This window comes from Pyrgilauda ruficollis, unplaced genomic scaffold, assembly GCF_017590135.1.
Source record: "Pyrgilauda ruficollis isolate IOZ18807 unplaced genomic scaffold, ASM1759013v1 scaffold27, whole genome shotgun sequence".
In the NCBI taxonomy this organism is placed as follows: Eukaryota; Metazoa; Chordata; class Aves; order Passeriformes; family Passeridae; genus Pyrgilauda; species Pyrgilauda ruficollis.
Genome location: NW_024524044.1, coordinates 7,284,128 through 7,309,189, shown reverse-complemented (window position 1 = coordinate 7,309,189; position 25,062 = coordinate 7,284,128). Strand labels below are relative to the sequence as shown.

At 36.7% G+C, this 25,062-nt stretch overlaps 1 protein-coding gene across 5 annotated transcripts in view; it reads left to right on the top strand.

Moving 5' to 3' along the window:
* The first annotated feature begins 12,972 nt into the window (after positions 1 to 12,972).
* Positions 12,973 to 25,062, top strand: part of POT1 (protection of telomeres 1) — a 64,988-nt gene continuing 52,898 nt past the window's right edge. For 3 of the 5 annotated variants that reach the window (XM_041471561.1, XM_041471562.1, XM_041471559.1), the window contains exons 1-5: positions 13,061 to 13,425; positions 14,051 to 14,129; positions 17,507 to 17,640; positions 21,892 to 21,964; positions 23,289 to 23,380. In XM_041471561.1, coding sequence (XP_041327495.1) covers positions 17,518 to 17,640; positions 21,892 to 21,964; positions 23,289 to 23,380 — 288 coding nt within the window. In that variant the 5' untranslated portion in view covers positions 13,061 to 13,425; positions 14,051 to 14,129; positions 17,507 to 17,517. The other 2 variants (XM_041471560.1, XM_041471563.1) reach the window with 2 other exon arrangements.

Sequence of the window (25,062 nt, the reverse complement as noted above, 5' to 3'; positions counted from 1 at the left end):
TTCCCTAAGTGTAACTTCAGGCACAAAAGCCTAAACTAGGCAGGTTCCCCTTTTCTCAGCAGTGGGGAGAGACAGATTTTTCCAGAGACTCCTTCAGAGATCAGGTGAGGTTCCTTCCATGAGTTCCCTCTAAAATAGCTCATCTCCTGGGTTCTTCTCAGCCCACTTCTCTAGCCACTTGAGGTCTTCCTGAAGAGTAGGTAGCATAGCCATCAGCTCTTAATCCCAGTTTTGCAACATATTCAGACTTGCCGAGGGTGCACTCTATACCCTTGTCCAGGACATTAACAAAAATGTTTTGGGCAAAAATATATCAACTGATGGTTCATTCCACTAACAAGTGTCCTCCTGCAGGACTTTGCACTGATGGCCACAGCTGGAACAGCCAACAGACTAATGCGTTTTCTATTCTCTGAGACCAATTTTTGGTTTTCCAGACTGTTTTCCTGTTCTTACAGTTAGAAAAGAACAATAGCAGCTACTTATTCTTACTTTCTGAGGATGTTTCTTTTCTCTGTGAAAAATTGTGAACAATTTTCAGTGGTATTTTTAAAAATTGCAATTAGTACTGCACTGATTTAAAGGAAAAGCATTATGTGAGACTTATGGCCCCACCTGATAAGCTCTGATGTTTCACAACACCTACTGACATCCTTTGGCTTTCATAAGAGCCTTATAAAATTTTAAAATCTACTGTAGGAATATTCCTCTTTAGTTATCAATTATCTTAAATGGCTAATTGTTATCCTCTATCTTCACAGCTCTTAATTATCTTAGTTATTCCCTAGGGGACATTGTATAACTTTGCAAGAAGTTATAGATATCTGGTCAGATAGCAAAATATTAATTGTATCTTTTATTGGTTTTATAGTCTTTTTTCTTGTCCTGTTGCTTTGTTACCTTGTTTTCCATTTCAGTTCTTCATAACAACTTTCTCTGATTTTCTATGTGCCTATGACAGTTAAATAATTCATATAAGGGCTGTTCATGAGTTTCCATAAATATCCATTAATCTCTGAAATGTCACTCTATAAAGAGAGTCCACATCAATTCTCAGATCACTACGTACAACAGGTGTTGATACCAGAGGAAGCTGTGCCCTGTTATACATTATCATTTGCGGTGGTACTGGAACAACTTCCATTTTATCAGTACCACTCAACAAACATTTCCAGAACAATCTGATTCCTGAAATGAATATAAGAAAGGAATATTTTTAATATTCTGAGTAGTGTATTATTTTTTTTTTTGCAAGCACCTCATGTGGGAAATCACTCTATATTTCAGTGGTTATTAAGTTTAGAGTAAGATTATGGCAGCAAATAGCCTACTTATCAATCAATGTCTTGCTATTATCTTGCCTAGGAACTTCATGACTGCCATCTCTGAATCTTTTTACCTGTGAGAGGTACCAAGCTGCACTGCCTTAACAAAACTCTGGAGAAAATCCTTTTCATAGAGGCCAGAGACCCTGGCTTCTTTTCTTCTTCTGATCCCAAGAATTTAATGAAACAGCTATGAAGAATGATGGATGAGAAAAAAGGCAGAGTTTGGTAGTGATGGTATTTTCAAGAGTTTAGGAGATGTACAAAGTAATTAGCCTCAATCACTACTGCAATACTTTTTTTTATTTTTTTTATTTCTGTTTGTGGTTTCTAACAACATTTACTAAAATATACTAGTTGTGAGATGTTTGAATCCTCTGAAATTGCAATTTTCTATTTTTCCAATGTAGGCAATATTGTACACTCTTTATTATAACCCTTTTTTACACCTTGTTCACTACAATTCATGCCTTTGAACTTTTTCTCCCTCTTGACTTTTTCTCACAAGTGGACACTGGCTTCTGTCAGACCAACAAGAAAATGGACAGACGACTCACTAAGAAATAGGACTGCAACTGTGGCAAAGCTTAATTTGCTTGTGTTAAAACTACCTCTCATCAAGCTGACCTTATTACATTGCTGGCTTTCTCTCGTGCCAGTTGGAAGCACTTACTGTCAGTGGCTGGTGTTCTCCTCATGACAATGCAGTGTTAGTTCCTGATAAATCTACTTGCTAGAGTAATACAAGTAATAAATAAGAATAATATTTGCCCATCCTGAAATAAATTTAGAATTGGATGTCAATACAAATGAAATTGTCATTGTCAATGCTGTTGAACACCCCATAAATAAGACAAATGGCTAAAAAAAATACACCCTTTATATATTATTTGTTTAAGTTAAAAGCTGAGGTAGGCTGAGAATAAAGGAATTATTAAAGCTGATGAGAGCAAGTAGAACTTCAGATTTCTGATGAATCTATTCAGTTCTTAAAGAGTGACAAGGGGATATGGAATTTCTATTTGAAATGTGGATAAAACCTTTTGTGTGGGTGTGGCAAAGTTTTGGGGGTGAGTAGTTGCAGGGGTGGCCTCTGTGGAAGAAGGTCAGAGATTGTCCTTTTTTAGACAGTCACTTCCAGATAGCTCTCCACCCATCACAAGCCAAATATGATCTCATCACTGAATTTGATATTGCCTCCACAAATATCTTTTTATGAAAGAATGGAAACTCTTGAAAGAGGAGGAGGGAACACAGGGACAATGAGGGAACAGAGATAGGTGGAGGGAACGTGAAGGAAACAGCAAGAGAACACCAAGGTCAGAGAGGCAGGAGCTGCTCCATGGCAGAGCACAATTCCCAAAGGCACAGAGCCTGTGGAAGGCCCATGCCAAAGCAGAGGAAAAAAAGCAAAGGAGAAGCACCAAAACAAGCCTGACTTGCAAACACTGCCACTCCTCCTCCACTGGATCCCTTTCCTCACTGAAAGTACAACCTGGGGCCATAACAAGCTGGGAGGTGAGAGGCGCCGGATGTGAAGCTTGGGAAAAGGAGGGGTGTATTTTCTTAAATGTTTTAATGGTTTTTTTTTCTTGTTTTGCTTTTGTTTCTCAATACCTGAAAAAGTAATTAAGTATTTGTATTCATTTGCAAGAAATAATTTTCCTAGTTTGAGTCTACTCTGCCCCACAGCAATTGTGACCTCCTTGTCTTTATCCTGAAACACGAGCTATCTTCTGTTCTCTTTGCTCTTCAGACATGCTGAAAGTGAGGAGTGAGAAGGAGCTGTGTGCTTGTCTACCAGCCAGGACCAGTCTACTACAGACCTTTTTGGTAATTATCTTTTTCATAATGTTTCTGACCTCCTCAGCAGTCCCCCTTCAGAAATGAACCTTGTTTATAGTAACCCACCTAAGTCACAGAGAAGCTAAAACTGCCATCCTCACTGCTGTAGATGCTTCAGAGACAGTTTCACATCTGAGATGATACATTTAGATGTGCAGTGTTTGATCAATTGCAATGTTCTGCAAACTGAAAGACACAAAATATTTGCATGAAAATAGCAAAGAAATACTCATATTCACAAAGGTTGAGACAAATGTGATCTGAATGACTTTTCCTAATCTTTTCCTGGAAGAGTGTCTTTCTTAGAAAACACTGTCTTGGACATCTGTTATAAATAATAACATTAATCAATATATGCATATAATTTGACCACCTAGTTTAAGAAAACACTATTCTATTAGCAGAAATTTCTACTAGAAATTTGCAAGCTCCAGATTTGGTGTGCTATTGTGCTTCTTCATGCTTGACTGCTTTCTTAAAGATGCAAAAGTCAGTATCAGGAAGCCTTCTCTATATTCAATGTCATAATGCAGCATCCAGCTGCAATTTTTCAAAATAATTAGATACTTGATTGAGCACCTAGTCTTAGTCCATTCAGTTGAATGCAATTGTAACTATGATATATCAGAAAATGCTGTTTACAATGCTTATTTTTTGCTACTAATGAAATTATCAAAGAAATTTTAAAACCTATTTTTGAAACTTCTTAGCACTTTGTAGATTTTTATGTTATCTAAAAAATGACAATTAAACAAATAACATTAAAACACACAAACCACAAAAATATTGTCAATATACAAAAAAGAACTAATGTAGCATGAAAATGGGGCAATGGGGCAATGAACAATCAAGCACAATTGTTTAAAGTAAAAGTAAATGGCAGTAAAAGTAAATGGCAGCACTTAAGCTCACATTAATCACATCCAACCAAATACAATGAATATATGATAAGTCACAAAAAAACCAACAAATTGTAAATATTTCACAGTCTGCATATGAACAAATTTCCATCCTCATCTAGTGATTACTTCACATAAAGAGCTGAGAATAATGCTAACTGAGAATAATACAGCTTTAAGAAATGAATAAATTTAAAGTAAGCAAAGGTTTCAAGCGAGATCTGAAAAAATTATAGAACAATAGAGTTAAAATGACCTTCAGAAGGTACCTTACCTATCTATCAATCTACTCTGAGACAAATCATCTAGCTAAACTAAATATTTTATTAACCTGGCCCAAAAAATCCATTCAGTAATGCAGATCTCAGAAAAATTATTCCATGCCTCAGCATTAATTTTTTTTTGGTCAGAAAGTCTGTCCTATTGTGAAATACAAATTATTCACTACAGAATTTAAGGTTATTACTTCTCCTCTGTGCCATGGACACCCACACACAAAAATACTCTCTTTTTCAAAAAAATACGTCTCTTTTTACATACACATGACTCCACATTAGAAAAATTTTAGGCTAAATAACCCCAACTCTTTCCATCCATCTCTGGTGGTCATGTTTCCTAAGCCTTTCCTCATTGACGCTGATGTCCTTCAGAATGCCTCCAATGGATTGATGGGGTTTTTTTTCTTCAAGCTTGACAGAAACATGACACATTACTTCAGCTTATCGGAACTCCTGAACAGGAAGGTTATTTTATGCACCTTACAGGTTATTTGTGCAATTTGTTAATTTTTTTTTTTAGAACAGAATGGCATGTCTGACTCACATGTGATTCATTCCTTCCGTCTCTAAAGAACTGCCACACAGCCCATTGTTTATCCTTGTGTATTTACACTGTGAGATTTTTGCTTGTCTCTTTTGACTGCATGTTATTTCTTAATAATTTTTTTCAATTCAACAAAATACCTTTGTAGGACAATGAAGAATAAACATTATCAGTATCTGCTATTATTAAGAGTCTTCAATTTACCATACTTCCTCAGTGTGCTATATTTTACAGAGCACAGCAACAAGATCATTGCCAAGGTTGTAAGAACATACCAGCATATTCTCATAACTCTGCAGGGCCTGAACATCTGCCCTGAGATTTCCGTGGAAATTGAGCTCATGTAGTACCCCTCAAGAGCTCAGCAGTCTGTTACATAAGGTCTTGACACAGCTGAAAATCCTGATTTCCACAAGATTCCATGTGGCTTTGAGTGCCATTGAAGTCCAGAAGAATATGAAATATCAAGTACAACACAGCTGCACTCTAAAAAATGTGCACGCTAGTGGATGAAACCACAAGCACTCTTGAATTATGCTGTTCTGGTTCTGGCCAGGACAGGGTTAATTTTTTGCAGTAGCTGGGAGGGGGCATGGCTGTATATTCTACACCACCTCATGTCATTGTCAGGGGCAAGGGAAAGGGACACTCTTCTGGGGAGAGGAGGTCACTGCTAGTCAAAAAAAACGTGGCGGAGGTAGCCCACTGGAATTGTCTATTATTGGGGATGTTTTTTTCCATGTGAATAATTTCTTTTCTTGCACCCTCTGTTATTAGTATTGTTGCTATTACTGTTCATTTTCTTGCTTCATTGCTGTTTCCAGTAAATTGTTCTTATCGCAACCTGTGACCTTTGCCTTTCGTGTCTCCAATTCTCCTCTCCACCCCTCTGCAGAGGAGGAAAAGAGGAAAATGGGGGAGTGAGAGAGAGTGGAGCATGGTTTGAGAGTCTTGTTGGGAGCACTGAACTGGGGAGCACCTAAGCACTAAATTCCTAAGCCATGACATAAACAAATTCTAGAAGGAAAGATGAGTGCAAACTCATCACTAAACTGTTAGATACTAACACAGAGGTCAGTTTTTCTTGTGCTTCCCTCTTATTCAGTTGCTGAGGGAGACTTTCAGTTCTGTCACGGTCAAAAAACAAATGGCATATTCTGCCTGACTTTGAATAGTTTTGCTGTTTCCAATGAAAAATAAGGTTTATGTTTGGCATGTTTTGGAAAATGCTGTTTCTGTTTTAGCCTGACAAAGAAGCTTTAAAAAGTAATCATCTAGCCCAGGAAAATCACAGACAAAAATGTCTGGAAGACTGAAGACAAACATTTTCCAAGTTACAAATGTTTTTAAATAAGGTGGTCTGTTATTCCTGGTAGAGCTACTTCTGTTAAGTTTTTCATAGAACACTGAAGCTGAAAAGGTTAAGAGCATTGTACATGAAATGCTTTAGCTTCAGGGTACTGAAAAGCACTTAAGACCCTTTGAGTTAAAACCTGAATTAAGGATCTCTTAGAAAATATTCAGAATACCTCAGGATAGGAGGTGAACATGTCACTAGGTGAACTAGTATGGCTAGATAAGGTCATTATGTTTAAGCAACAAGTTTTTTCCTCCTTTGTTTTAATTTCAATTTCATTTTCCTTTTACCTTTATTTTACTGAAAGCCAAAAGAAATGCACAATTAAAAAAAATACATTGATGCAAAAATGAACTGAGAGTTAAACGCAAACAGGACAAAAAAACAGGGGGAAAAAGAAATTGGAAAAAAACAGCTATAGTCAATGAAGACAGAATTATCAGAATTGAGCCCTAATAGCTAAAGGATTTTCAAGAAGTGAATAAATAGGTTTTGTGCTTTTGGGGTATTTTACATGTCCCAAAAGGTCCATATTTTAATAAATTATAATTCATTTTATCTATAGAAGTTTTCTCCAGGCTGGAGAACTCAATGATGTCTGGAAAACTGGCACCATCATCACACACATGAAAGCTAAATAACTTAATAGGAATAAGCTTCCCAGTAACATCTCTTTCCAAGTCTCCTCCAGCTTCTTGACATATTTTTTTGTTTCAAAGTAGCTCACTACATATTAAATTAACTCCAATTCTAAGTTTCAAAGTAAGTAGTTCACTACATATTAAATTAACTTCAATTCTCATTTTCTCAGTGTATTTTGATTACAAACCTGGTGAGGTGAAGACAGGCTCTTTTGTTCACCACTGCATTGTTAGACACAATTATTTCAGTTCATGATGGCATCTATAGATTTTCACAGTGAGGAAAATGATGCCTGCGATAATAACCACAGTTAGACTTTCATTCTTGAAATGGAAGAACTTGAATTTCCAGGTAAACTGGCTCATAAAGAATCCTATTTAAAGAATATTTTCTAAAGAAAAAAACCTCAGGTTTTAGTAGGTGTCAGAGAAAATAAATTGCTTCAGTTATTGAAAATAACAGAAGAAGAAACTCTGTACTATTTTATAAGTAATACATAAATAGCTTTTACAGAAATAGTTCTGTTTATCTGCCCTCACACAATTGTACCCGTTAATAAGCTCTTTCAATGAGTTTTTTGAAAATGTATTCCTGGATTCCTGTCCACTGTTGTCTGCAACTGATGCACATATAACCAAAATTCACGTGCAATAAATGGATATACAAGCAAATGCTCCAACATTAAAAGATTAAACACTTCAGTGATGCCATTTTGTTTATAATTACCTTGTAGTTATAAATGTTCTGCTTTTCTCACAAAATATCTTAATACATCCCTGGTTTTATTTCTGTGTTTCCAACAAATGGAAAAATCCAGTGCTTCTGAATTTTCTTTTTGTTATCTTACTCCTGGGATATGCATCTCACTAACACATCAACTGTTTGGGCAATTATATAAATCAGATTTTTTTTTAATTTTTTTTTTTTTGCAGAGCCTTCTTAGTCAGTGCAAGCTGATAACCATCAAGGAAAGAAGCACAAACCTCTATAGCTAGTCAGACAGCTGAGGCTTTAGAATGAAGAACAGTATTGTACCATTCTTAGAGCTAGTGAGTATTTCAACTGAAATACAGAAAAACTTCTATGCAAAGAGATAATGAATTTCCATTTATTTAGAATTGCATAGAATGAAGAATTTAGTATTGCACCATTCTTAGAGCTAGTGAATATTTCAACTGAAATACAGAAAAACTTCTATGCAAAGAGATAATGAATTTCCATTGCTGATTCCTACAGAAGGCCTTTGGGTAGATGCTTATAAGAAAATAAAATCCTATTGCTAAGAAAATTAGCTAAGAACACAACCACCAAGCAATCATTTAATGGGTGCATTAAATTTAGAAAAGAAAAATGTCTTATTTTAAACAAAGAAGCATATTTAATACCTGCAAACAGAAACCTAATCTGCAATATCCGTGATGATTCAATAAATAGGAAACCTTTGGAGCCAATGAAAAGACTAACACTGAATTCAAAGAGCTTTGTGTCAGCTTCCAAAATTTACACTAACTGTAATAACTGAATATATCCTCTTAGCATTTATCCTAATAATGCTCAAAACCCCAATAAGTTTTGAAGTCGCCTGCTGGCACAAGAATCCCTTGCAAGAGACTCCATGTATCACATATCACCTTCTTTTACAAGCAAACTTGTAGATTTTCAGATGCACTTTAGAGCTGCTGAACTACAGAATTGCTGCAAGCAGATCTCCAGGATCACGTTAGTGGAGACTTTCTTCATCTCCTTGTCTACATTTATCCTCTCCCATTTCTTTTTCCTTATCTCCTAGATACAGAAGAAAATTGTCTCCTGCTCAAAATGAGTCTTTCTTCACCCAATAGTCCATTAGTGAGTTATTTAAAACTGAATTCTTCTGATCAGGGAGCCAGTCATGAATCTGCTCAGTGATTGAGCTACTGAAATATCAGTAATAGTCTGTGAAAGTGTTCCATGCTATCATATAACTTATACAAATCATAACTTGTACAATTTGGTCTAATAAAAGATTTATCCTCCTCTGCAATTCTTGCTTCTTAAATTATCATAACATACCCATTAAATACTTATAAACATATGCTCTATTTATTTTTACACCTACATAAATTATACCCATGTAAGTGAGCTTCAATCACACAACACTAATATAAGAGAAACAGCAAAGAATTACTTATTTTAGTATTTCATCTATACTTATTTCAAACTACTCTAATTCTGGTCTCTCTATTTCAGATTTCCCAGCAGTTACAACAAATCAAGAATCTGACTGTTCTTTACAGAAGGAAAATCCTTTAAGCACAGTACTTTGTAATGAGAAGCATGCTATAGTAATATGATCTCTTATTGAGTGACTACACATTAACTATTCCTATAAAGATGCAATTCATCAAAATTAATTCCTGGAAATCATCTAGAAATTCTTAAATATTTATACTGTAATAATAATTTCTGTGGTTTTAATAAATCTGGATGTTTCACTTCTCTTAGCCTATCAGTTCTAAAAACCAACACATAATTTCAGATCAGCAAAGGATCTCTGGCTGAATTTGGCTGCTATCCATAAAAGTTCAAGTAAAAATCAAGTGCTATCATCAAAGCAGAGCAAAGTTAAAGAAGTACAAAGGGTTGCATTTAGTGTGTGAAATGTCTCATGCTGAACTTGGAAAACATTATACCAAGGCTGCTGCTAATGAAAATAGCCTATATTACTATAGGACAATTCTTTTGCTACAGTTTACTAAGATATCCAAGGAAAATAAGATTGAAGAGATAGAATTTTCAATATTGCTTAAGGACCTGACTGACATTGCAATGTGTGTTTGGAAAGACATCATAGAAAAACTTGCCCAATTTTTTGGGTTTTTTTTTTTTTTTTTTTTTTTTTGGGGTTTTTTTTTTTTTGTTTTGTTTTTTTGGGTTTTGTTTTGTTTGTTTTTTTTTTTTAAACCATGAGCTCAAGGCTAGTTTCCAAAACCCTTATCTAGTTCTTGCCTTATTAAGAGAACAGTCTTCAGAAGTGCCTGTGACTAGGTATTGATTTAATGTGAAAGGCTCCTATTCTTGAAAACTTTGATCCAATGTCTTATGTTACATACAATTTTGATGCACAGGGGGACCTCTTGGTCTCCCTCAAATGAATGGAAAGTTTTTTGTTATTTTCAGTGAGATCAGAATTTCAGTTGCATTTGGGGATTTCCAAGGATTCCTAAGTTGGTTAAGAGGATGTGTAACTTCCATGTGTACCTTCCATGTGTACCCCATGCCAAAACACAGGTTCAAGAAGTAACGCTACCCTCTCATTTATTTACAGACTTTCATTCTGTAGCATAAGCGGTTTATTAAAGGCCACAAAGCAAACCAACATTAAGATCAGAATTATTGTTTTGGGTTTTTTCCTCTGCAGAGGTACTATTTTCTATTATGATATAATGCAGCACATTTCAAGATTACTGCAAGTAGTATGAGAATACAGGCACTTACTGGAACATTAAAAATCACTTTCTGATGTAATGCATCTAACTTCTCATTAAATTTCTTGAATTAAAAACAAGTAACTGAAAAAGAGGAAGGTAACTATCACAAAAAGCAAGGTTAAAATTAAAGAAAAACAGACTTCAGGCTAAATTTTTGGCAAACCCAATTGTTTTGTTGACTCATAAAACTAGGGTATTATTTTATCAAACTAAAAATTTTGCTTATATACAGCTTTTTCTCAGTTTTTCTCTTCTGATTATATACAGGATATAAAATAGGTTTAAGATTTCTTATAGAATGAATATAATAGCAAATTTAGAAAAAGTAACTGGAAATAGAAGTAGCAAAAGAGGAGAGAAGACCAGAAGACCAAGAAACCATTTAAATTACTCTGGAGTGCAACTTGATGTTTCCAAATGATTTTAATTTAATTCACCTACAATGTATAAACTTTCCATGATTCCACTTCACTGTAATTTTAATTGCTAAAGAGATCTTTTACAGACATGAGAAAAAGAAACCTAACAGAAAAGAGAAATGCATTAGTGTGGGTTAAAGCACAATTTCCTCACCATATTCTTTCAAATTATCCATTTTTTTACTGAATGACACAAGGCTCTAAAAATGTTTAATTCCTGAATGTATCCTTTATCACTTGATCAACTTTTTTTTTTTTTTCTGATGAATTTTTCTTATTGTTTTCAAAATGTAGATTTAAAAATAGAGGTCATAAAAGAAGACAGACAATATTCCACCAGAAATGCTTGCTTGACAGAACTTAATAGCATAAAGATAAGTTTGATTTCTCAAAATCTTTTGATGGAAACAAAGGATGTGGGCAAGTCACACTAATCTTCTCAGTCTACCTGCCATAGCTGGCTCTTCAAACAGGAGATCATTAGTTCTCCATGCAACCAGCTGTGCTTAAATTCCCAGCTCTGACTTAGCTCTCGCTGTGGGCTACTTTTATCATGCCTGTATAACAAGGTCTTAATAATATTTTTGTTCATAATCAAGCATGGTACATCAATACCCAATGGAAGGTACAGGATTAAAATTTATTGAGAACTGTGATGATCAAAGAAAAGAAGCCTGCTCCAGAAAAGCTTGTCAACGGTGAAAATGAGTACAAAGCATAGATGTCCCTCCAGAGGCTTCCTGAACATGGATGGATCCAAGTTCCACTTTTTGAATTGGATTTGAATTCTAAGTGTAACTATAAAACACTCCAGAGACGTAACTAACAGAGTTCCAAAACAGGAGGAGGATTGTGAAGGAAATGATTTGAAGGTAGAGAAAAGGAGAAAATTGTTTCCAGTGGGACTTTTTAAAAATCACTAAGTGATGAGAAACAAGAAAAAGAAAGCTGTCCCAGATATTCAGAACTGCAGAGATGGGGAACAAAAGAGAGAGAGCACAGACTGGCAGCAGACGTATCTCTGAGGTACTGGAGACAGAAAGCTGAAGTCTCTAAAGGAAGAAGCGCCACTGTTGCAATGCTGAGCCACGACTGCTGTAATTTTGAATTGGCAAGCACCGCAAATGGGATCTTTGCGTGTGTCAGTGGCATCTTGGCATGTGTCGGCTTGCAGCATCCCAACACCGGCGAGCCTCAGGGAGCCCGTGTCGCTGTCAAAGATGAATACTGGTTTCCAAAGCCGTTTGAACAACAGACGCCAGCAAGCAGCTGGCGTTCTTTCCCCCCGTAATTTTTAACTTTCTGCAGGTGACAGCTTTTAAGTTGGCCTGAGCACGGCCGTGGCATGCACGTCTCAGGGGCTGGCCCTCCCGGGCCCGGCCGCTGCCGGCACTGAAGCTCGCGTTCCCGGGGCTGGGAGCGGGCGCTTCCCCAGGGCTCCCGCAGCTGGAGCGGAGAATGGGGAACAGCCGGGGGGCTGGGACGGCACGGCTCCTGCAAGAGGGGTTGCAGCGGCCCGGGGACACGGGGACAGCCCGGCCCCGGACAGCCCGCGCTTTCCGTCTCCGCCGTTCCCTCTCCCGCCCCACCCCTGTCCCTGCCCCGCGCCATCCTCCTGGAGAGGAATGGGACTACCGTTCAAAAACAGTATTACAAATTAAAGAAAAAAAGCAAACTTCATGCTAGATTTCTGTCCGACCCAATTGTTTAGTTGTCATATAAAACTGGGATATTCTTTTATCAAAGTTCTGCTTATTTTTTTCTCTTTTGATTATATAAAGCAGAGGACATAAGAGCCTCCAATTCTTCTAGGCTCAAGATTACTTCATAGAAAGAATCTAATAGCAAATTTTAAAAAAGTAACTAGAAAAAAAAAACAGCTAAAAAGGAGAGAAGAGCAGAAGATCAAGTAACCATTTAAATTAATCTGCAGTGCAAACTAATGTTCCCAAATGATTTTAATTCACCTATAATGCATACGCTTTCCACGATTTCACTTCACCGTAATTTAAATTGCTAAACAGATTTTTGCAGACATGGAAAAACAGAACCAGAAGAGAAAACAGAGGAGCATCAGTGCGCCCAAGCCCGTCCCTGCTCCCATCCCACCCCAATCCGCTCCCGGTCCCTGCAGGACGGGGCGTGCCCGGCGCCGCCGCTGCGCGTGCGCCCGCCGCCCGGGCATGCGCAATGCGCGGTCGGCGCGCGGGAGGGCGGAAGTTGCGCAGGCGGCAGCGAGGCGGGACAGGGACGGGGATAAGAACAGGGGTAGGGACAGGGATAGAGATAAGGATAAAGATAAACGGGGTTGGTGGCACACGGGGATCGGCGGGTCTGTGGGTCCGGCTTTACTTCCCTCCGGCCCGCGGCTGCCCTACACGCAGGCTCTGCTCCGGGACACAGTGCTCCACGGCTTTGGAAGTTTCTTTCCGGGCACTGAGTAAACACTGTTGATAATTGTGTTGATGGTCTTGGTTCTAAAGGTCTCGGCTTTTTGTAGCCGGTGGATTGACTTTCTGAAGCGATTAGTTCGCGTCGTGTGAAGTGTGGGGTCTGCCGAGTAGCGCTCTCCTCCTGAGGCCGCTGCTTTTAGAGCTGAAGTACTGTTGAGATAATAATGGCTGTGTAAGAATCCCTTTTCCACAGGTAATGTTTGATTGTAGTCTCTTTTGTACAATGCCAGATAAGTGAATTTTAATCTGAAATAAAGGAAATTTTGTTTGCTTAAGAAACCTGGTTGTATTCTAAGGAAACTTAAGTATCACCTTATTCTTATGAGTACAAACAGCCAAGGACATACTTCCCGTAAAAGAGAAGTGCTCTTCAGCTAGAGCAAGCTGAAGCCTTGCAGCTAAGGGAATGTGTCATGCTGCTGACTTTATTTCTCCTTCTGTTTTACTTAATCTGACATGACGTTCTCACCTCTTGAAAATTCTCAAGCAACTAATATATTACAAAATCAGACTTCTGAAAAAATTATAGACGGACTACACACTGTTCACTGATTGTCTTCTTGATTTCATTAAGACTGCTGTATGAGAAAAGCTTTGTCTTGTGATGGCAGGTTGGTTTTGTGATAGTTCTGTACTGCCTATTCTATTCAAGGCACAAATGTTCATTTTTATGACAAAGTATTGCATAAAATATAGTGGGAATGTATGGCTGGTCCACACAGTTGTGTGCTTTTCTAATGAAGCATGACTTATTTCATAATAACTTTAACTTTGGATAATTAGCTGAAGATTGCATTGACTAGTATTTGTGTTTACAGGGGCTATCTACCACTGTGAATGACCACATCATAAGATGCTGATGCTCTTGGCTATTCCTTCATTCTTCATGAGACTTTGGTGAGGTTTCCTTCAGAAATCCACATAGTCACGTGTTTTATTCTCCTCTGTTTCCCAAAATGACATTATTCTCTTCATGTAATTTTTGTGTATGACTGAAGTATTTCTTGGTAGTAGAGAAACAACTAAATTTCCTAGTTAGTAGGCCGAATGTCAAGGAGAGGGCAGAGCAACACATGAGAGCTGATGCTATAGCCATCATCAGTGTTCTGTTTCGTTTGAGTGGTGCATATCACGTTCTCTCTGGGCTGTTAAATTGTGGGTTACATCCTATATATAGTATATAGTCTACTTGAAACAGTCTACATCCTTTCATATAATTCTTTGTTAAAGTTGTGAAGCTCTTTGTTTGCTCACTCTCTGAATTTTTGTCACTTTTATTACTAGAAGGCAAAAGGTATTTGTAGTTCACAGTCCTCTGCTTTCTGCTCTGTGTAGGTGTTGTGTCTCACTCCTCTTCAAGGAGTGTCCCATGCTGCTGACTGCTATTCTTGCAGTCTCTGTTGGTTTTGTTTGGGGATTTTTTTCAATATCTTTCCTTATGTTGGGCTCTGTTCACACCATTTGCAAGCTTCTTAGGCTCAAGTTGGAATTATTCCTGTCAGCATTAGTCAGGCTTTTGAGAGCAGCAGAGGTATTTGACAGACTTACTTGCACTTAAGTTTCTCTCCAGGAGAGTTGGGAACACCAAGGACGGCACCGACAATATCTTCATGTGGATTTTGAAAGCCAATGCTCTTTGTTGTCAAATCAGTTTGTTTTGGAAAATTTACTTTTATAACTCTTACAACTGGATACTCATATCTTTGGTTTTTAATTGCTGGGAACAAGAACCTGAAAGCTTCAGAGATTAGCAGTTAGAACACCTGACCTTAGTTTTATATATATAGGAGTTTAAGATCTGTAAAAACATCCCATTGTTTTCTACTGGAATGTTATTTACAATGCTGTGTGTTGTTAAGGCATCTTCATGAGGAAAACAAAAAAAAACCAAAAATCTATTTTTAATTGCTCAAGTAGTGTAACAGAGAGAAACAGGATGAAAAAATGGTTAATCTGTTATGTTGTATATCTCCCTGGCTCGTTATACGGTTGCTGGGTGAAGATCAATATTGCTGATTAACTTTGAAGTTTACTCTTTCTAGGTGGACTACATCAGCTTCTCAGTCTGCTAGAATAAAGTGGGAAGTAGATACTTTGAACTGAAAAGCTGAATAATCTTCCAATTGCTCTTTTCACTAGAGACTTGAAATCCTAGTAAGCTGATGACAATGCTGTCGTGGTGTTTGTTTGAAAACATACAGATAAAGGCATCATTTTTAGTCTCATTTAGTAACATCTTACAGTAGTTCTAACTTCTGATGCCTCACTGGTCAAAGCAGGAAAAGCATCTGCACCTTTGTAGCAGGCTTTTACTTCTGCTTCAGTTCAAGCAGAAATTGAAACCTGTCTGGTTCTGTACCTCCCAGCTCTGTGCTGTCATAGGTTGACCCTGGCTGGAGGCCAGGTGCCTGCCAAAGCTGCTCTCGTCATTTCCCTCAGGAGGACAGGGGGGAGAAAATACTACCCTCACCATTTACATGGACAAAAGAGACTCAAACAAAGTAATTTAACTCGCTGGTCATCAAACTAAGGTAGGGTCCTGACAAATAAGAACAAATCTAAAGACCTTTCCCCCATCTCTCCCATTTTCTGGGCTTAGTTCCACTCCAATTTCTTTACCAATTTCTACCTGAAGCAGTGCAGGGGACAGAGAATGGGGATTGTGGTCAGTTCATAATGCTTCATTTCTGCCTCCTTCCTCCTCATGTAAATTGGAAAGTAGGAAAAAAAAAAGCTAGTCACTCTATATGTGCCATTGCAGCTGAGACATCCTCAAACCAAAGTATTTTATTGATAGAGTGACTTTTTGCTTATATCTGTTAGACAAGAATAACAGCACTGGGGAGTTTGCTGTAAATGGGGAAGGAGAAAGAGTCCTGAGTTATTAGTGAAGTCTGATATCTTTGGATACTGAAGTAACAATAAGGTAGATTTTTGATTTTTTGGAAGAATAAGGTACTTTTTAAAAGAATGTGTATAAAAGAATGTGTATAATTTTGCTCTCTGTATGTGTTGACTTGTGTCTGTAACTTACGATTCACTGGTCTTTCGATTTTGCAATGGTTTTTCAATTCCATTTAATTATAACTGAATATTTTGTAGGAATTCAGTCTGCATAGCACTGCAAAAGTTCTTTTGAACTGTAACTGAAATGTAGTTAAAGCTTTTACTGAGTAGATCACCAAGTTTTTGTATCCATTCAAAACTATAGGAAGTACTTTCTTTCCTGTTCTTTACTATCATATAAAAATTGTTAAAACTGTTTGAGATTAGGGCTGTGGCTATAATACTGCCATCTGGATTTTCAGAAAACAGAAAAAGTTTTTTCCTTAGTTTATTGAAACTTACTGCAAACAGAAGATTGATAATGTTGCAGCTTTTTTTAGATACCCACTTGAAATAAAAACTATACTGCAAAGACAAAGATACCCCCAGAAGAAATGAGATGGCAATGTAATGAGAAAATGCAGCAATAGCTACTTATTGCTAGATCACTTTTTTCTATTTCTCTTATGTGTAACTTCACTGCAATAGACTACTCTTCCCTATTCTCAGCATTGTGACTGTCACTAGTAATTTATTTCATTGACTTTTCTTACAGTGTGGGCAGATTATAGATGACACAGTCATACGTTTCTTACCTTCTTCCGAGTGCCTTCCGTGCTTAGCATCTGTAGATACCCATCTGATTTTCTTTATTATTTTTTCTTTACTTGATTCATTGATGAAAATTTTTCAATCTGTACATAAGCATCTGTTGTTCATTTTAAGTTAAAATGAAAAATGTTTTAATTTCTTGCAGTCAGATTTTCTTATAGGAAAAAAACTGAATATGGGCTGTTTGTCCATGACCTTGTGCTGGGGCAGGAGTCATTCAAAGTCTTTGCATGGTTTTTATCTATATTTCTGTACATAAAATATTATATCTGTACATAAAATATTAACACTGTTTACATTATCCTTTGCACTTATATGTATTTCTATTTATTTATATGTAAAGTAATATTTTATTGCCATTTATGTTGTTTTGGAATGTTTGAAAAATCAAGTAATTTGGATGGTTGTCTATTGCCAAGGAAGTGTTACTTTCTTCTTGCTGTATATGGTACTAAAAGATGAGGCTAATCCCTCTGAAAATTCTTAGTTTTACAAAATTAAACTGTCTTGTTATGAAATAGGTAAATATTCCCGTTCTGAGTAAGGTGTAACTTCTAGGAACTCTTAATTTGAACAAAATGAGGAGCTTCAGGACTCTTTTCATTATTTTGGTTTAGATAAAGCAGCTATGCCTGTTCAGTTGCTGAAGATCATTGAAGGACAATCTGAGGCTCCACTACCAAGCCATTTGCAGAAGGAGGACTTCAAACATGTGCAAGAAGGATGTGATCCTACCAACAAATACATTCAGGTAAACTAACCAGTAAAAAAATGTTGCCTTGCTTTGAAGTAGCTCCTGTTACATTAGCAAGGTGCTTTCGTATTCCATCTCACTTGGTGACTTTCTGCAGCTGTGTGCCTGTGTTCATCTGTTGCATATCTTTAAGCAGTGAAAAATTAAGATCTTGAACTTCATTGCATGTTGCTATTACCTCCATTGATTCACAGTCCTGTCCCTTTCTCTTATGTTATCAACTGAAATTTCTTGAACTTCACTGCATGTTGCTGTTACCTCCATTGATTCACAGTCCTGTCCCTTTCTCTTATGTTATCAACTGAAATTTTGTAGGAGTTTCTCTTTTCAGAGTTTATAAGCTGTGGCCCAATTTAAAAACACATTAATATGCAGAATGTTTTGCTGAAAATTGAGGGATTGGGGGAGGTTAAGTAGTATTTTGTTTAAAAGAAATAGTAATAAGCACCCCAGTCCTGTTAAAGATCAGATTTCAGAGTAACTAAAAAAACTTCTAAAGTAGTTCTCCTTTTATATGAAATTATGCAATATCCAGTGTTATGAAAAGTGTTTGTAACAACTACCAGCATCAAGACACAATTAGTAAATTTGTCTTTTTTATCATTACCAGGTGTACACTTATATTTGACAGTAATCCCAGATGTATTTTGGATTGGAAGTACAATCCTGCTATACTAGTAAAATGCAGAAATAACCTTTTTCATGCCTAAAACAAGTATTCTCTGTAAAATGCAGTGTCAGTTCTCGAGTGTGTTCTTTTTCTATCTGTTTAACTTTTTTTTGTCTGTGGCTCTGAGAATCATTTTAGGCATGCCTGATGCTTATGTATCAGGAAATCAGCATTAACCAAGGTTTTCTTTCAGTCTGTTAATTAAAAAAAAGGGGGAAAAATTAAGGAAATCTGGTTCTGTAGAAAACCTAAGTTGTCTTGAATCCTTCAAAAAATGGCACAAACATTTTAAAAATATGAGCTGAACTGATCTAATGTTTTTCTGTATCTGACAGAAACATTTTTGTGACCACAGCTGTATATTCTCAGTTCCAAATCTAGTGCTTATATGACCCTGTGATTGAGTCCATTTATGAGAAGGAAACTGGCAGAAGACCATCCATATTGCTGGAGAGAGGATAATTTTCTGCCGCTGTCACTCTGCACTGGATCATTGTGGTGTCAGATTGATGCCAGGAGTGGTGCACTTCGGTACAGTGAAGGAGCAGAACTGCCTTGCTTGAAAGCAGGCAGCAGTTGAGTGGTGTAGGAGGTGATTTGATTGAGAATGATTCAGCCTCCCTCAGGTCCTGTAAAGGAGCAAATGGAAACGTCAATAGCCACTGCTGCTAGCAAACAGGGTTTATTCCTCAGGGGGTAGTTTCCTGCCCCTGTTCACCTGCATGATACATAGACTTCCCTGCTTTGAAGGGTTGTGTCTGCAAGCAGCCCTGACATGGAAGAACAGGGATTCTTTTTCAGAAGAAAGTGGTGAAGGAGACAAAAATGCATTATAAATGCATTTAATGCATATAAATGTTTCTGCCAAGATACATGTTTCCATTAGGAAAGCAGAGCAATTACTACCAGACTATGATTTAAAGCATATAGTCAGTGGTATAGCTGATTCTGAAAGGGAAAGTGTGTAGAATGTCTTTCTCAGACTTCTGCCTTATGTTAAGAGAACTTCATGCTGCTGCTGACATGGATTAGTAGGTGACTAAAACAGCTTGGCATAAACAGCACAACTGGAGAGCTGATAAAGCTGGTGCTAATGTACCATTAAATGTGGAGGAAAATCCTGTTCTGCAGGCTGAGCTTGAAGTGAACCTTAGAATGCAGTGATGTTAGGTTATCTTAGCGGTGGCACACTGTCACTCTAGACCTGCCAAAATAGGGATCAGGTCCTGCTTTGACAAGGAGGGAAGGGCAGAAGAGGATTTTTATGAAATGTGTTCTGGGAAAAGCAACAAAAAGCATTTGGGATGCTTCTGTCTGACTTGTGTGTCTCAGTCCTTTCATTCTTCTGTGTTTTTATCTTCGGGGCACCTCTTTGAAAACTGCAGATTTCAATTCTGTGGAAAAATGGCACAAGTAATGTTTGTACCTCCTCAGTCATCATGTCTGTTAACTAAACATGATGCTTTCTCCTATTAGTTAATAATTCTCTGCATTTTGTTGTGGCAAATCTGAACCAAACCTTAAAATCAGCTGCCAAATGAGCTACAGAGCCAAACTGAGGGAGGAAGGAGACACATGCAGCAGAAGAATTGTACATGGTGGGTTTGAGAGTGTGTCTAGTGGCATATGGAATGTTGAGGGTTTTGGAAAAACCCTTTTGGAAAAAGTTTGCTTCTGAGCTCAATAAGCAGTGCAGGATTTGTGAGGGAAGAGCCAATTTGAACAAGTTTTACTAAGGTAGGTTCTTTTAAAGTTTGAGGCTTAAGAGTTGCAGGCATGTGGAGAAGGCAGTGGGGCATTATGAGGAAATGGGTAGTAGCTGGGGAAGAGAACTATACTAACACCCACTATAGTGTAGGTGTTTGAGATACAAAGGAAAGTGGAGAGGCCAGAACAAAGAATGTGATCCCAGGATTTGAAAATTTGAAAACTCTTTGGAAGATACTGGGATGTAAAAGGAAAAATAAAAAATAAAGATGGTCAGAAAGCAGCCACTATCATATTAATGAGTTTCACTTTTAAATAGTGTGCTGGCGCAGAGTGAAATTTCTTACTAAGAAAAAAATATTTATGTAAATGTTGAGTGTTCCTGAGGTAACTGTTTCATTGCAAAGACTTTATTACAAAAAAAAATTCTGTAGTCTTTTATTTACCTGCGTGAGTACAATTCAAGACAATCTCAGCAAGAACAATTATATATGTGTATATGTGTGTATATATATAGTGACATTTTAAACAAAGATGTAATTTTGAAAACATGTGAGAAACCTTTCTGGTTTTAACAGGTGAATTCCTGCTTTTCACAGAGAAGACTAATGAGTTTTGTTAGGGAGATTAAATTATCAAATTATTTTGGAGATCAGCCTTTGTAAATAATGGTGAGGTTTTATGGAGTGGTGATATTTCTTGATAAAACAGATAGTAAAATCTTGTTGAATTTGATTTCGATTATTCCTCAGTTAGCACATTGTAGGACAAATTTTACTCTGTAAAGCCTCTGGAGTAACAATTCCCTGCTGCATATTTCATTCTGATTTGGTATGAGAAGCATTTGCTAGCATTTAAGTCAAGCTTCCCACTGAATATGTGTGCTGTAAAATCACTGTGATTTACCTGACTGTCCTCTTAATGTTGCATTTATAGACATATTACCATGCTCTCTTTTTACATGCTCTCTTTTAGTCTATTTTGTGCTGTTTGTGTAGTTTTTTAAGCATATTACAGAGTCTATTTTCAATAATTTTATTTTTCTTTATTGAACCAATTTTTGTGGTTTTATCATTGAGAAGGTTTCAGTGCTTTATCTGCCATACTGTGAAAGAGTACACTTGACTGACATTTTTGGTACTGTTGATGATACCAGCTTTCTAACTAGATGTGATGATTCCATAGAGATGTTAAAATCACTGAAGTTGCTGATTTTTGCTTCATTGTGACTCCAGCATTACAATGAAAAAAGAGTATTTTGAATTAATTGTTAAATCTTAGGTTCTTTTAGAGCATTTGTATTATTGCCAATTAGGACACAACAGTTTCAAAACTTTGTAATACTCTTCTCACAGCTGTATTCTTTTTCACAGAAGATTTTTTACCTTTATATGCATCTATTATATCTTGACTGAGATTTTTTTCTGATATTTATGTTGTAATCCTTTGCCAGTATTTTTGGAGAAAATTTTTGCTGTATCTTTTAAGATTTTGGTCACTACCTCTTCTGATGCCTTTCAGCTTTTGTGCTAAAACTCTAGTCTTTTTTACTATTTTTGTAACTAATAAAAGTTACATGTATAGTGCCATGGCTACTGTTTTATTGTTTAAGTTTATCATCTAGTCAGTGGCATCTAAATGGTATTGGCATGTAATACTTCATTTGTTTCTTCTCAAGAATGTTGCTTTTTATTGCTGTCCATAGCAATTGTTTTTTCTTTCTTTCTTAAGAATGTAAATGGCAATTTATGCTTGTTTCATAAATTTTGCCTTTTTTATCTCACAGGTGTTTCAGCTGTTATCAGTATTTCGGTAACTTAGAGGCATACAGTCTTAGTTCACAACACTTTATTTTATTTTTTGCTTTGTAGGGAATGGTTACCCTTTCCTACCCATTAACAAAACTCAGAGATGGAAGAGACTTTTTCAAGATTGTTGTTCAAGGTACTACATTTAAGTATATGTTTTAAATTTATGGTACTACATCAGTAGTTCTTGCTCTTGTATAATGTTCAGTAGAATGTTAGATTTAAAATACTCTCTAACACTGTTCATTTCCTTAAAAAGTTTATCTTAAACTTATGCCAGGTAAGTTAATGGAAACAATACAATCTTTATATCTCAGTAGACTTCTTGTTGCAGTTTTTAAAACACTGTCCTGGTAATGTATTAGCTATATCTATAGCTTTAATAGTGTGTTTTCAAGCTGCTTATCATAAGAACGACCAAGAAAATTGCACACATAACAGTTACCACATAGTACATGTAGCATATACTATGTAAGAGCACCTTTAGTATAGGTCAGTGTTTTGAATAGCAGCAAAATATTTGTGTTTCATTCTGTTTTAATTTAAGCATTTAAGAAAAGGAAATTACACCTGACTACTCAAGTATTGCAATGCCAGTAGCTGGATTAGCACTCTGAAAGACTCGAGTTGTTCATCATGATATGAAATTATATGAAAAATTAATCTGTTCCTTTTAAGTCTTAAGTTTATCATCCTCTCCAGTCAGGAAGGTGGAGGAGGTAATTTGTCATGGGTCTTTTGGATTCAAGGAACTTTCCATTTCCTTCCATTTCATTCTCAGCTTATTCCTTACAGTGGCTAGAGAATCGCATGTGCTCCCTCTGAGGCTCCTGACTCTGTGCCTGAGCAGCGAGCCTGGGTGTGCAGCTCCTGCCTGGTGTTAGCAGAGGTGAATGGATTTGTTGGGACCTCAGTCAATCTCCGTGCTGGCTCCAGCTTTCTCAAAGGGATGCTTAACCTCCCTGAGTCTTGCTGATTTCAGTGACTGTTCAGGAGAGGAGAGTTCATGCACATTCTCCATAGAAACATAAGTTTGCACATTGAAATCATTGAAACGGTAAAAAGTAGAAAACTCTAAAAATGACAACATGATTTCTGCTTCAGTCTTCCTGGAAGGCTATTAATTAATATTTCTATGACTAGAATATCTTCAGTTTCTGATAGATAATATAATAGGATCTATGTTAATGTGACTGTTAGTCTAACACTATACATTGAATTATCCAAGTGGAAATCTTTTTCATTTCTGTTTAATTGTACACTGGTGTACAACAGGCTCATTTTAATCCTCTTGTGAAGAGTATACTGAGCAATATACCTGTGGTTAGCGCATTTCCTGTTTGTACATAAATTGAAAAATGTTAGACTGTAGATCAACTTGTTTTGTAAATCTCTATCCACTGCTGTTTTGTTTTGGAGAAGATATAGTCATTGGAATCACTTTTGCTTTTTTTCTCCAGATTCGGATAACTTGCGTTCCCAGATCAACAGCATCAATGTTTTAATATACGGAAAAATGGCAGAGGATTGTGCAAAAATTATTCACCATGGGGTAAAAAAACCACCAAAACATATTTGCATATAAATTCTTGGTTTAGGAATTGTTTTTCACAGATGTATGTTGACTTCTTTTCTTGTCTTGGTCTACCTATCCCTAAAATTGGAAATAGTCTGTTCAGTCCCTTCAAATCTATAGTTTTTGCATATGTAAATTCTTTCTCACACTAATATTGAAATAAAGCAATTCTTTTTATCAGTGCTGTTTAACTAGCAAGCAAAGGATCATGGATATGGATAATAGAGAAGTCACACATTTATATTCATATTTTGAATGTTTTGCCATTTGATAAGGTATTTTATAATTCAATTCACTTAAAAGACAGTTACACTAAAAGATTTTTTTTAAAAATCGAAACTCTGCATACAGGGTTTTTTTACTGACTGGTGCTGATGTCTTGCTTTGTCAGAGGGAGAAGTTTGTTTTGCTTAGCTCCAGGTAAAAGACTTAGACAAGTCAGCCTGTGAGTTTGTGAGACAATGTGTTACCAGTAAAGAAGGAAAGCAAGATAAAAAGAAGTACAGTCTTTTTATAAGACTGCCTATCCGTTTATTGACATTGCAATATTCGCCAAATAGGAAATTAAAATTAGTACATGATACATTGTGAGCTCGTGTTAGTGCTTTTTCATTTGTGATATGAATTCACACTAAATCGTAGAATAGTTTGGGCTGGAAGGTGCCTTTAAAGATCAGCCAGTTACAACCCTCCCACCATAGGGAGGGACATATGGGCAGGGACATATTTCACCTCATTATATTGCTCTAAAGCCCTATCCAACCTTTGAACACTTCCAGTGATGTGGCATCCACAACTTCTCTGGGCAAGTGATAGTCTTTGTACAGATTTCTCAATTCCATGTAATTTTCAACTTTGATGGGGAAGCCAGGGTGGAAGGTTCCTGAACTAATTCGCTAAATGTGTACGGTGCAGAATCTTTTTAAATTCTGTGAAAAAATTAATTTTCTCCTGATAAAAATACAAATGTTGAACAAGGTACTGAGCAGCAGTTAGAAGATAAAAAGATCATTACTAAAGAGCTGGATAGGAAACTACAAACCACAGGAAACAACCCTTAGACAGCCAAGGTGTGCTAGAACCTCTGTTTGTTCTTCCCCAGTGAACTGAACCGTCATGGTACTTCCCTCATGTCTCAAATGAGATTTTAATTTTGGAAGACTATACATATGAGGAAACAATGATTTCTGAAGCTAGCAGAGTTTGAAAAAAAAGCCCCAATTTTTAGCCATTAAATAATTACTCAGTAAGGTCCAGAAGGTAGTGTTTATTTGCTGCATACTATTTCAGATTTTAGTATTTTTAAATTTCCATATCATATCTTCTTAAAGTTCAATTCTGTGAGAACTTTAGCTAAAGTAGCCATGGAGAGGAGCTGGCAATTTCAAAAAATGTGAGTGACCGTGTTGTATCCTGAGAGTCTTCTCGAGCTGTAAGAGATTAACCATCAGGAAAAATACTGTATTTCACACTTTGTGAATGAGGGAAATTTCTTTTTACCATTTAAAAATGTTGTTTGAATCTCATAATTTATTTATGCAATATACTTCTGTTGACATCAAAATCCACCAATTTAAGTAAATAACTTTGATTCCCAAGGCAATTACAAGATCTTCTTCGCTGAAGATGAAATGGAAACTAATCTATTTTGAAAACTA